The 14,170-nt window shown below is 40.6% G+C and overlaps 1 protein-coding gene across 1 annotated transcript in view; it reads left to right on the top strand.

Annotated features, from left to right (window-relative positions):
* Positions 1 to 14,170, top strand: part of SPON1 (spondin 1) — a 246,612-nt gene that overhangs the window by 102,906 nt on the left and 129,536 nt on the right. The window contains exon 5 of the mRNA XM_021685787.1: positions 565 to 687. Coding sequence (XP_021541462.1) covers positions 565 to 687 — 123 coding nt within the window. The remainder of the gene's footprint in view (positions 1 to 564; positions 688 to 14,170) is intronic.

The raw sequence follows: 14,170 nt of genomic DNA, 5'->3' as shown, positions 1-14,170 counted from the left end.
GAACTTACCAACATCGTCCTAAACCCTCACCCCTCCCAAGTCTCTGAAAGCTTGATAAGAAGGGATGTGACTATATATGCATTTTTTACAATAGTTTTCGGCAGTCCTTCGTGTCTGTCTACTTGTTCTCACTGCTCCTCTGCAAAGCTGTTCCTTCTGGTCCTGGCAATTCAGCCCCAGAGAACATTTCTTAGAGAAAACACACACATGCATATTCCTCTTAAAATTTAGTGGGAAAGTCCTATTGTGGGAAAAAAGGATAACAGGAAATTTTATCCCTGGTTTCCTAAATATTCAGCCTTATTGGTCTCACAGGTCTCCTCACATTATTAGAGCAAAAAGTTCTGAGTCTTTTTTATTTGCAGAATATAATTACCATACTTAGAGTTATATAAAGATCCTTTATAGCCCAAGTACTGACCTGGTTCTGGGTGTTGTTAGTCGATGAAAACTGCACGTCATCTTCTTTTCCCAAGCCTTAAGGACAGGATAAGACCAAGAGGGTGCTGCCTTATAAGTGACCACATTTGTTTCCTAACTTAGTGATTTCCCTGACTGTTTCAGATTCCATGTTTGACGGGGTGACTGACAAACCAATCTTAGACTGCTGTGCCTGTGGAACTGCCAAGTACAGACTCATATTTTATGGGAATTGGTCCGAGAAGACGCACCCAAAGGATTACCCTCGTGAGTAGAGTAGACACCTCGTGGATTGGGGGAAGGCGTGCAGTGAAGTTGTCTGGTTGTGGGGTAAACCAGCCGAAGTATGTCAGGTCTATTGGCTTTTACCAGCTGACTCATGAAATACACATTCCCAGAAAGTGAATTCATCAAGATTAGCAGATATAATACTGGTATGCTTTGAGCTTTCGTTGCATAGCATTGTTCTAATCTGTGATTTAAAAAAATATTTCAAAGGTCATGCTGCTTATCTTCAGGTCAAGCATTTGGTAACCTCAGTCCCCCTAAAGAGGCTCTATCCATGAATTACACAATAGATCTATCTGTGCTGGAAATAGCTGGCAAGAAGGACCTGCTCTTGACTCCACAGATTAAGGTCAACAAACATTCAGCATCCTCAATCATAATGCTGGTAATCTATCTGCACACACTTTCCCTACGGATTCCAGATACCACCTTACAATCCTTCATGACACCATGCTCCAGATAGCCAATACCAATCCATAGGAGTTGTTAAGAGGCCCCAAACTTGCTATTTTGGAGAAGATCCTTAATCAGGACCCTACCAACTCCCTTTTAGCATATGATCATCTCAACAAATACCTAGCATGTGCCAGGCACCATGCTAAGCTCTAGCGATATAATAGTGAACAAAAAAAGACACAACCCATATTCTCATACAACTCAGAGATTTGTGGGGAGACAGGCACTTACTGAATAATCACACACAAAAATGTGAAAATTCTAATGATGAGTAGTGGACCTACTGTGTGCCAAGCATTTGTACATATGTTATGTCATTTAATCCTCAGAATAACCTGTGTTTGTGGATGAGCTCACTGAATATCAGAGAGATGTCATGATTTGCCCCTAGTCAGATGTAAGTTAATAGTGGATCCAAGATTTGAAAAGGGATTTGTCAGGCTCCTTGGACTGCCTTTAAGACCCAGTGACGCTCATTCTCTCTAACTGTGGGTGGCAGGCTGTTGGTGTGGGGCACTGAACACGATTTTTCTGTTCGTTGTCTGTTTTATTCTTATTCATTTCACTTTTGAGTTGCCACAGCTGGGAAAGACAAGTGGAACTGGGAGAAAGAGATTAAAAAGAGGGATTTGGGTCAGCCCCTAAAAAGGGGGAGCAAAGGGTACGTAGTTGGGACTTAAGAAGACCTGGTCCAGACCAGAGCCTCCATAGTCCCCAGGCAGCCCGCCCAGCAGGGACTTGGCAGATCAAGATTATTTAATTTTACCCACATGTAATCAAGACTTGGGATCTTAGAAGCTTCTTCCTAGTTCATTCTTCTCACTCTGGGATTCAGCTTGATCTGCTTCAGCTGGTGTGGGAGACCTGTGTGAACAAAGTTGGACTCTCTTCCTGGGGAGGAAGAAACCACTTGGAACAAGGATGATGGAAAAAAATTTCCTCCAGTGCCTCCAGTCCACTAACCCAGAGGAAATAAAATGTTAGGGGCCCATTACTCATCTTTCGTAATCTTAAGGAGCTTCTTGTGCTGTTCTGTTCTGACACTGTTATTCCCCAGAATTTGGGGGGGGGGGAAAGTACAGACCATTGTTTCTGGGTCTTTGGGCCAAATCAAGTACAAATCTGTTCAGAATTTCTGTGGAGTTGTTGGGAGTTTCTTAATAAAACAGACATGTGCTCTAGATCCCCCAGGATTGTTCCTTTGTCAGATGTCAGTGTATCTTATTTTGGGGTTGGAAAAATCTGGTCACTATGTACAGAGGAGCGTTTATCACATCAGACTGTAATTATTTCTTAAGGAGTCTTTCTTCTCTATCAGGCAGAGCAGTCCTCTAGAACAAAAGCCATGACACACTCATCTTTCATTCTTAGTGCCTTGGAAGTGCTTGGTGCCTTCCCAACTATTAGGTACTGATTGTTGAATTCTGAGCAGTATTCGCTGAGACCTGGGAAGCAGATTTCTAGCTCGCATCTAGTCACCATGGCCAATACTGATGAGGAATTGTAGGCCAGACCTTCCTTAGAGGGAAAGGGGTCAGAGGATTGGAGCCAATGGGAAGGACACAGAGAGGGTCTAAGAAGGACTTTGAAAATTCGATGCTGGCAGAAGTGATTTCTACTAATCTTAAGTAATAGATGACTTTCCTTTTGCTGCTCCAGGGATGATCTTGTCTTGATAACCAACCATTGCCATGAAGCCCAATTAAGTCATGATGCTTCCCAACCATAGTGCAAACTGATAAATGTCAGGTCCCTCTCCCCTTTATTATTGCTCATCCCAAATACCACTTTGTCCACAAGGATCTCAGAGCAGCAATTCTCAAGCTTTTTAATTTCAAGATGCTTAAAAATTATTGAGAACTGAAACATCCTTTTGCTTATATGAGTTGTGTCTATCAAAATTCAACATATCAAAAATTAAAACAGAAGTTTTAAAATATTACTTATTAATTAATTTAAAAAGTAACATATAATGAATTAGCAATAATAAACCCATTACATGTTAACATATTTTATGAAAATAATTATATTGTCTAAAACAAAGAAATTTAGTGAAAGAGCATCATTGTTTTACATTTTTGCAAATCTCTTTAATATCTGACTTAATTAGAAGACACCTAGATTTTCCTATTTGCCTCTGCATTCAACCTGTTGTAGTATGTTTTTTTGGTTGAAGTATATAAAGAAATTCTATCTCACACAGATATGTAACTGGAAAAAGGAAGAATATTTTAATAACTTTTTCATTAATTACAGATAATCTTCTTTGATACTATACCAAAACTCTACAAAGGGTAGTTTCTTTTTTTTTTTTAAGATTTTATTTATTTATTTGAGAGAGAGAGAGAGCAGAGAGCACAAACAGACAGAGGGAGAGGGAGAAGCAGGCTCCCCACTGGGCAGGGAACTGATGTGGGGCTCCATCCCAGGACCCTGGGATCATGACCTGAACTGAAGGCAGATGCTTAACTGACCGAGCCACCAAGGCATCTCCAAAGGGTAGTTCCTTAAAGGATAATTACAGTGTAGAACATGAAACCGTAGCATTAAATGTGTACTCTGTTACATTAAAATGCATTGCTTTACTTTGCACTTCGAATGAATCTTTTACAAATAAATGATTTTGTGACATCATACATTGGTCATTTGGAACATACTGGTTTACCAAGTTACGCAGATGGTCCAGATATTGAGACATCAAAAATCACATTCATTAATATTGCTTCCATTCTCATCAGAAACATGTTTAAGCATTAGAAAGCCACCAGATTCATAGTGACAGATACAAGTTTTCCAAAATTCTAAGTTTTGCTTGAAAGTTTGAATTTCGTCATTGGCAACGCATCCTGTCTGTTGTTTTCCTCGAAATGACAAGCTCACTTCATTTTTGAGAAAACATCTACCACATTCTCTAGTCGGAACAGCCATAATTTGTCTGTCATTGGTTCTTTCAAGTAAAAATGACGTTTATGAAAATAAAAGTGTCCAGTCCAGCTTACAAGAGCATTTACTCAAGACAATCATCATATCTGAGTATATACAGAAGTGTTTCGTGCATGTTCCCCAGTTAGTCACACAGAATGGGAGAAAAATGTGTACTCAGACGTGCAGAGACTAATACGTAACATTAATAATTTTTATTGTTTCATCAAAAACATTCTAAAGTGAAGCTGACTCTTTGCATTGTTTCCTGCGGCTCCTGGCAGTGACTGCTGACAACCTTCGAGGCCACTGCTTGGATGGGCGCTAAGTGACAGCGGGTTCACGCTTTAGCACCATCAGGGTGAAGGCCAACATGTGGCAAATGTCTCAGCATTATTGTGAAAATAGTTTTCACCTCACAGACCCCCTGCAAGGGCCTCAGGGTCTCCAGAGGTCTGTAGACCGCACTTGGAGAACTTCTGCTGTAGCATAGGATAGCGCCCTAAGGTGTCTGTCCTTCAGTTCTCTTTGGGTGACTTGCCCTGGAGAATTCGTATTGGGCTGTACAAGAGGATTGGGCAATGCCCTTGTGCCTTCATTCCTTGCTTGTGGGGGCCACATCGACAGGTGGCTCTTCTCAACCACTGTACAAGACGGTTGGTCCCAAATGCTGTTTCTGGGGTTCCCTTTCTTAGAGAACAGAGGACTCTGCATCCAGGACAGCCCCCTCCCTGGGAGAGGCCAGGTGTGGTGAAATCAGGAAGACGAGGTGATGGCCCAGGCCATTGTAATGCCATAAACCTCTGCTGCCCATCTGGAAGTAGTGAAATCCTTTTAAAACACCCCCAACTGGGTAGTTTCGAAATCCATTTTAAGGCTGGGTCTTGCAAGTTTTACCTCCTAATTTTATAAGTGAAAAAAACCTGAAGCACAAAGTTAAGGGCTCAGATCATATAGCCAGAGAGTTTCAGAAACAAAATCAAAGCTCAGATCTCTTGATTCCCTTTTGCCTTCTTCTGGGCGCTGTCACAAGGCCGTCTTCTCTCCTCTGCAGTGAAATTCAATGTCTCATACACAAAGCATCTTTTAAGCATCTGCTGTACCCATGTGGACTCAGCCGATACTAAATTCTGAACAGCTTTGCCCCACTGTACAAAGACCTCCCCTCTAGAGATCCTAACTTAGAAGTCAGAAAGAGAAAGTCTGGATTCACTGAGCCTGAACAGAGTTCCAGAACCCTGAAGTGTTAGGAGAAGTGCAAGCAAGCCCCCCAGTGTCTGTCCTCTGCAGTCTTCAGCATCCAGAAGCCGTCCAGGAGCTTGTGTCCTTTACAGGACATGGTGGCCAGGCAGGGTCACCTCAGAGGGATGTCCCAGGGTTTGGAGACAGGCTCTGTCTTTGCCAGGGGATTGGGAGTTGCCTAACATGCTGAGTCACTTTGCTCACTTGCTCTGAACACAGTTCCTAGGTTTGTGTGTTTGTTTAAGATTTTATTTATTCATTTGAGAGAGAGAGCGAGCACGAGGCAGGGGGAGCAGGGGCAGAGGGAGAGGGAGAAGCAGACTCCCCGCTGAGCAGGGATCGCAGGACCTGGAGATCTTGACCTGAACCGAAGGCAAACGCTTAACCATCTGAGTCACCCAGGCGCCCCAGGCTCCTAGGTTTTTGACAAATGCCTCCACCCTGTAGAGATTCTGTAATGTCCCTTGACGTTGTAAACTGCACAACACTCCCCATTTTTGATATGGTATCAGTTTTAACACTGTTTAACAAATACGTATTGATGAAAAGAACATTTTTTCCAGGAGCCAATTATTTTTGTTTCATCTGATGACGCATTGCCTAAAATATAAACATGGCCACTGGGAAATACACTCTGCAGAATCAAAGTTACTTTTACAATGAAACTCAGCCATCTTTTCCATTGGGTCATGTTATTTAAAAATTATTAGTTATTAAATCTAATCACATAAAAGACCACCACTCTAACCCTTGGCAACAACTCTCATTTCTTCATATGTTCATCCACTTAGAGAGTTGCACATTTGGAAACATTGCACCCTACTTCGTGCCTTTGGTTTTGTTTCCATAGTCGTAATTTGTTACATCACCTTGCTCTAAAATGCTTATCAAAAAAATAAAAAATAAAAAATAAATAAAACACTTATCTAACTGTTCTTTTATTGAACATCTAAGTGATGTCAGGTCTTTTGCTAACATAGAAAAGCACTACAACAAAAAAGCTTTTTTTTTTTTAAAGATTTGTTTATTTGAGAGAGAGAGCAGGGGGAGGGGGAGAGAGAATCCTCAAGCAGACTCCCCACTGAGCACGGAGCCTGACAACGGGGCTTGATCCCAGGACCCTGACATCATGACCTGAGCCAAAATCAAGAGTTGGCCACTTAACCAACTGAGCCACCTGGGTGCCCCACAATAAAAAAACTTTGCAGTAAAGTCTTCTTCCATCCTTTGTCCTTCCTTTGAATCATTTCCTTGAAATAATTTCCCAAGAGCAAGACAGCCCGATCAAAGGATACGCACTTTGTATGGGCTCTTAAGACATTTTGCCAGATTCTTCTCCAAAATATTTGTATCAATTTACCATGTGACCAATAATGAATAAATAGATCTCTTTCTCCCAGCCTCCTCAGCATTTAACTTAACATTTTCTGTTTGAGTTTTGCCAATTAACGGTTATAAAAAATTAACTCATTATTTTAAATTGTCATTGGTTTAATGACTAACATATTTGAATCTTTTTTTGTGCTTATTGTGTTTGCCTTTAAAACCCCTATGGCATTGACAGGAATCAAGTCTGATTTTGCTCATTATCTCCTCAGGGTCTAGCTCATTGTCTGGCCCATTGAAAGCCTGTAAATAAATAATGTGGAATGAATGAATGAGAAGCAGTTACAAAATGAGCAAGGAAAAGGGTGGAGGGAGATGAACAATGAGAAGCCACTGAAGAGGTTGGGGCAGGAGAAAGAGGACCTTATATGGCTGCTAAGTGGGGAGCAGATTGGATGGTGCTTGCAGTTAATTGGGAAGGTAGGTGAGGAGGATATTACAGTGATGGTGCTAGCTCAGACTAAGGCAATGGATGTGGTGATGGGGTGAATGGATGGACTGGAGATATCTTTCAGAGGTAGATTCTGTCATGGATTGGATGCAGAGGAGTTACAGAGAAAAGCATGAGCTGACAAGTACTCTTGCTTCTTAAAATATTCCTCAATATTATTGTCTCTCTATTTTTGCAAGTGATCATGAAATCATTTTATCAAATTCTGTAAAGGATCCTGTCAGAATTTTAAATGGGATTGCATTAAATCCCTAAATTACTTTTGGAAGAATTGTTAGCTGTATAATATTTAGCTTGCTCACTTTCTTCCCATTTGTGATAAGACAATATGTGGGTTTCCGCAGCCCAGTGCCTAGAACAGTCATGAGTCACAGGTGGACTATAGGCCTCTTCTCTCCATCTAACTTCAGAAACAAAATGAAACATTCAACAAACAATAATCCCACTCCTTCCCACCATCACAGGGCAATCCCTCTCCAGGCTGAGTAATTGTGCCCATCAGCGCCCCCCAGTGGTGCCACCGCCAGGCTGTGTATGAATAGAGATGTCACCGGGAATTAGAGTTTGGTACCAAGTACATGCGTCACAATACAGTTTTAGTGAAAGACGGATTAAAAGAAAAAGGATTTCCCCCTTTTTCTCCTCTCTTCTCTCCATCTCTCTGGGAAGTCTTGCGGCAACAACCCTCTGTGTTATCCACCGGGATGAGGAAGGAGAGTCAGTTAATCTGGTCTTCCAGTTAAACATGGCAGGTTGAATGCAAACATTAATTTCTGATCTTTCCTCCAACCGCATAAAGATAGCACTAGATGAATAAAAAATAAACTCACAAAGACAAGAAAAAAGGAAAGAAGACCACACCCTACCAGAGATATTGGCAAAATCTGGGGAGCTGGAGAGGTGGCAACTCTCAGCAGAGCAAAGAAGGAAGAATCCTCCGTACCTGTAGAGAGGGGGAGTGCATAAGAGCCAAGCCAACTGCTTGCACAGATCACAGGAATAGCCTCAGGAACCAGGCGTTCAGCACAATGGATGAAAAAAGCCTACCATCGTGAAATTTTAGAGTAATGGGGATAGGGGGACAACCCAAAAAGCATCCAGAAAAACAGGCAACAAAGAATCAGACCTTTTTAGAACAACACAAGAGCTACACCACAGTGGAGCAATGTCACATTTCAAACTCGTGGTTCTAAATTCTGAGGGGGGCCCTTTTTGCTCAGCCTGGAGACCAGACAAAGACAGAGCAGTTCTGTTTTGTCTCCATGTGCTAGTTGGGCTTCTTTGTAGATGGCTTTTTCATGGAAGTTTCTTTATTTTGTTTTGGTGAAGAGAGTATGTAATAGAACATTTCTGCTTTTGTGTATTTACAGAATTTGCTTTGTTTGGTTTTTCATGACCTCATATCTGTTTACTCGAGAAAGCCTTTTCCCTTATTCCACGCAGGTGCTGAGGGATATGTTATTTACTTTATGGCACACGAGCATCCTTGGTCCATTCGGGGCCCCTCTGGCTTTATTTGCTTTTTGTTACATTCCATGTACCCCACATAGGACGACTGTCATATTCTAATCTTTCTGCCATCTTATTTTATATTTGCTGATTGTAATTTCTTTTTGTTTTGTTTTGTTTTTAACCACTTCTATTCTTTCCATTGCCTGCATTAAGTTTTCTTCTGCTGGTTTAGACATTATTTGATTCATGTTGTTGTTCTTGTGGTGGTTGCCTCTAATTTAAAACACACACTTAGGTTGATTTATCTGTATTGATTTCATAAACATTTCAATATTGGTCTTCCTCTGAACAAAACAAGAACGTTAGCGTGTTCTCAGATTCCTTTGTTGTCTACCATCCCTCGACCCAAATACACACTCATGTTGGTTATTTTCGAGGAGAGTCTTTGATCTCCCGTGTATTTCCGTGTCTCTGGTAGTTCCATGGGTCTGTGTTTCTGAAGTCTCCGGGGTTGAACTCAGAGGAGTGAGGCGTGAGTGCTAATTCACGATCTCATCAGGAACCAACAATAAACTTGCAGGGTTTTTTATTTATGGTGTTCAATCCATTTAATTCTTGGCAGTATCTATACTTACTGCTATATGATGGTAAGTTTAATTATGTTTATTCAGGCTCTATTACTTGATCATTTCTTCTTGATTTTTCATGTTCTGATAATGGGGTACTAACACCTTGATCTAAAACTGTGTACTTATCATTTCTCCTTGAGCTTTAACAGATTGTTTTCCATTTGTCACTATGTCTTTGGAACCTATAGCATCATATCATTATATCATCGTGATTAACTCTGACTTTCAACATCGCATAATTAACATAATTAGCTGGCTTTAATAACTTTTGCCTTAAATTCAATCGTGTCTGAAAACTCACCTGCTTTTTCTTCCCTTTAATTGATTTCCCTTTTAAGTGTTTTTTTAAATTTATTTTTTCTTATTTTTAGACTGTCTATGCCTTTTAAAGATTTTCCAGTAAACTATTGCATTCATCCAATTGGAAGGGCTTTTGTGTTTTTCTTGCTTTTTTTTTTGTTTCAGTTTTTTTATTTGTTCTGTTTTGTTTTGTTTCTCAACGTGATTATTTAAACTTACACTTACTTTAACCTCAGTCCTATGCAGTTTATGTTCTGCCATTCTACTTTTTACCTCTCTGTTGTTATTGTTAATTTGTTTTCTTGTTTCTAGATTTTCTTTGGTATTACATAGGCAACGAGCATGTATTTGGTTTTGGTTTTGCTTATTTTTATTTCATTTGGCAACAATCTTCTTTTAAGTCAATTAGCTATCAATTTAAAACATACAACAAGGTTTTACTTCTATTTTATCAGTATACTCCTATATTATTAGCATAGCATCTTTTGATTCACTCTTATGAGAAACCTTTGCTGGTTTTTGTTTTTCTCAACCCTTTTCTTACTTCCATTCTCCGTTGACTTCACTTACTACTCAGTTCATTTCTTTTTATCTACTTTTATTTTAACAATTCTCCTCATTCCCAACTCCCATCAATTCTTCTCTGTTATTGTTCTTATTTACTTACCTCCTCAATAAAGATGTACTGATTCAGGATTTTTTACTATTTTTAACAACATCATTTTTTTTTCAGGTCTTTTTAAGATCAGATTTCTTTTTGAAATAAACTTGGACTCCAACACTTGCCCATTAGTGGGTGATTGAACTTCTTAAGACTGAAATTCTGTGTGAGTCTTTGCATTTGGCTAGCAACTCAACTGGGTAAAAGCCCAAATTATACAGTTTTTTACTCTGACTATGGTTTATCCATGGTTTTCCATTATAGTGAAAAAAAAAAAAAAACCTAGTCCTTATTCACTTATGATTTATATTCCTTTACATGAAATCTATAACCTAGCTCCGCACAGAGTGCTTTCTTCTTCTCCTGCAGTTAAAATATTTGATGACACCCGCTATTCTAAATGAGATCTTAAATAGGGCTTTATGTATACCTTCAGCTATTTTATTAGTGGTGACATTATTCTTCGAGGTCATTTGTTTTGTTTTTTTTTTTCTAATCTTTGATTTGTTGTTGTTGTTCTTTATTGTTTGTCCAGTCATTCCACAGATCTATTCAGAGCATCTCCGGTGTGCCGGCAGCGTGTCAGTTCATTCCTGTTTATTCCTTCTGTTTCCTCAGGAACTCCGTGCTCGGCCAGGATGCTCCGTTCCCCAGACCCATCTTCTTTCGCATCTTTTCCTATCTCTCTCTCTGCTCTGCATGTTTTCCCCTAGTTCATTTCTCTTTCTCTGGTAAGTTTCCTATAGCATCCGGTCCCACATTGGACTCGTGTTCTCATTGTTGGCGCCTACCCACTCCTTCCTCCCATAATGAGTTCTCCTGAAATAGGTATATTTTAAAAATACATTGCAACTCTTCTCTAACTTCTGTTTTTATTTTTGTTTCATTCCGTGGCTTATTGCTTCCCCCTCACACCTCATCCTGCACCCAGCTTCTTAATTCAGAGTTCTTCTCTCATTCTGCCAAACATTTTTAATAGTTCAAAATCATTTCTCCCCCTTTTACTCATTTTTTCCTCATGTGATGATTATGACTGCTATCTCTGAAACCTTTGCCTCAGGGGCACCTGGGTGGCTCAGTCGTTAAGCGTTTGCCTTCGGCTCAGGTCATGATCCCAGGGTCCTGGGATCAAGCCCCGCATCGGGCTCCCTGCTCAGCAGGAAGCCTTCTTCTCCCTCTCCTGCTCCCCATGCTTGTGTTCCCTCTCTCGCTGTGTCTCTCTCTGCCAAATAAATAAATAAAATCTTAAAAAAAAAAAATGAAACCTTTGCCTCAGACGATTTTATTGGCATTTAAATGGGACTTGAAATTGGAAGGTTCCAGCCTCTCGTGCTGCCTCCCTCCTGGAGGTCCACAAACTAGTTCTCAAGCATACCCTTTCTTAAATAAGATACGCCTTCGCTGGACTGACCATTTAGTATGATATATAAAGTATTACTGTCCTTGTATCTATCAAGGTAAAGTCTCATTACCACCAATAGGGGTAAATTAATTTATTGATGACTTATTTGCCATTTACTCCTGCCGGCTGGCAGTTCAAAGAGCACATGGTTAGTGCCTCTCATTCATGCAGCTTAAACGGCCACCTGTTTGGAACTGATCTGAGGAGGAAGAAGTATTGGATTCATTGGCAAGTCATGGATTAGTTATTATGTAAGTTCTAATGCTACCAGTTCCCCTGGCAAAATGGATGTGATTCACATTTAAGTATGACACCAGCCCATGCATTTTTCCTGCAGCATTTCCTTCAGACTTGTTTGCCAGAACCTGCGCAGCGACTCCAAGAAACGCATACTTTAATAATAAAGACTTGATTTTCCCTTTGCATGAGAATATCCTAAACTCCAAAAAGTCTTTATGAAACTGAAGGAGAGGGAATGTACAAAGTCCATTAAACCACAGCATTATGTATGGTTACCCAGGAATTTGCACACAAAACTCAGCTATAGCTAATGGCATTTATGCACTTAAGTTTTCCAAACAACGAGTTGAAAGATCTACCCTCAAGAATTGTTTCTGCTGAGAAAGGGCAACTATTTATAATCATGAGTGGAGTTTCTGCAAAGGTCTGTGCCAGGCACTACAGTCCTGGCAGACGGCCCTCCCCAGTTTGCAAGAACTCTCCTGTTTGGGGCTGGAAGTGAAGCATGAGTACAAAGAAATACTTGCAGCATTTTCCTAGCCTCAGTTAAATTTCAGAGTGAAAGAACAAACACATAACAGGACAAAGGATATAGGAAATCACAGCACAAGCAGCCCTGCCTTATTTTTAGTAAAAAGGATTAGTAAGGGCGACCCTGCAGTAAAGCGGATTGCCTGGGATCAGGGAGTAGGATGGTTGTAATCTCTTTACTAGAACACTGAGTTGATTGATTAAATTAAAAGTTATGAGTCAAATGCCCCCCAGAACATCTTGGAACCTTTCAGTCTCTGCGTATTCATGTGATCCTAATGACCTTCCATTGGAAGGGAAAGAGTGTGCTACCTGTAGGGAACCCATGAAGAAAGGCTAGGGAGCAAGCTAAACCTTTTCACAACTGCCAGCAAGAGTTTAATTAAACTCTCTCTAACATAATCAGCTTGGTTCAATTTAAGAGCAATGCGTGCCATGTTTTCCCTGCACATGGAGCGTCCCAGGGTCCTGCAGCTCAAGTGGAAAGAACAATGAAAAGCAGAAGGCTTTCTCTTCACATCTGGCTCATCGAAATGGGGCTAAGAGGCTTTCTGGAGGCTTTTGCTGACTGGACAGTTAGTGTTTACAGATGTGAGTGGCTTTCAGTCATTGAATGCAAATTGCGCTTGCTTTGTTGTGCACACCCTGGGAAAACCAAGAGGAAGAAGAGGAATAATGTTCCTTTATCCGCCCACCCACATTGAGATTCAGGGCACAGTCTTTTCAGGTTTATCGGGTCCCTAAGCAACCTTTGAAGAGAGCTGTCCATCTGTCCGGCTGTCCCTCCTGCAGCAGACATGGATTCATTTGGCTTTGCTTTTCAAGTCTCTGGTTCCATCTTGGGTCCATTGACTGAATTTTTAGGTAAACATTTCTGGCCTGCAGACCTGAGTGGTTCCCCAGCTCCTGGGCTAATTCTGCCTCCCTCTTAAACTTTGATCTGTATTCTGAAGGCGAGCTCGTCAGAAAAGAAAGTGAAAGAGGGCTTGCTTTTAATGTGAAGACTAAAAGCCAGAAAAATAAGCTAAAGCAGGAGGTGGGAGAGAGCAGTTTCTTGCGGGAATAGTGAACCTCAGCACCAAATATCAGAACAATGTGAGAGCCTTTTGAAAGAGCATTTCTGTGGTGAGAGAAACTGTAAGTCCGGTTTCCCTTGCCCCCAAAATTGGCCAGTGGTGAGTGCTCTGCTAAAAATCAATGTAAACCGCATAGAGTCTGAACCATCGTGGACTTGGAAGTCAGATCCCACTTGGAGTCTTGCATTTGACACTCATTTACAGAGCCTTATGAAAATTGCTGTACCTCTCTGTGCCTCAGTTGGCTTGTTTGTAAAGCAGGGATAATCAAAGCACCTACCTCATGAAACTATTTCGAAAATGGGCCAGGGCTCAAATCTAAGCTCCTCTGTTCACTGGCTGTAGGACCTTGGAAAATACACCAGCTGACCTTTTGAGCTCTGATTTTATGTAGTAAGACCAAAATCTACATCACTGGATTATTCTAGGGGTAGGTGAGTTAATATTCTTACAACTCTTAAAATAGGCTTGGTATATAGTGGAAGTTCACAAAGTGTTAGTCATTTTCAGTTTTGAATGAAATAACTCCTAAGTGGTTTTTTTTGGTTTTTGTTGTTGTTGTTTGGGTTTTCTGTGGGTTTTTTGTTTTGTTTTGGTTTGGTTTGCTTAATACCAGATACACAGCAAGTTCTGTCTTAACTGTGGCTATAATGTGCTTATTTCTAACCTTGTCATTATTCCCACCCACATTCTCGGCCTTTAAATAAGGATTTA

The sequence above is a fragment of the Neomonachus schauinslandi genome, chromosome 11 (genome assembly GCF_002201575.2).
Source record: "Neomonachus schauinslandi chromosome 11, ASM220157v2, whole genome shotgun sequence".
NCBI classification, from domain to species: domain Eukaryota; kingdom Metazoa; phylum Chordata; class Mammalia; order Carnivora; family Phocidae; genus Neomonachus; species Neomonachus schauinslandi.
This window is presented reverse-complemented; position numbering and strand designations above follow the sequence as displayed.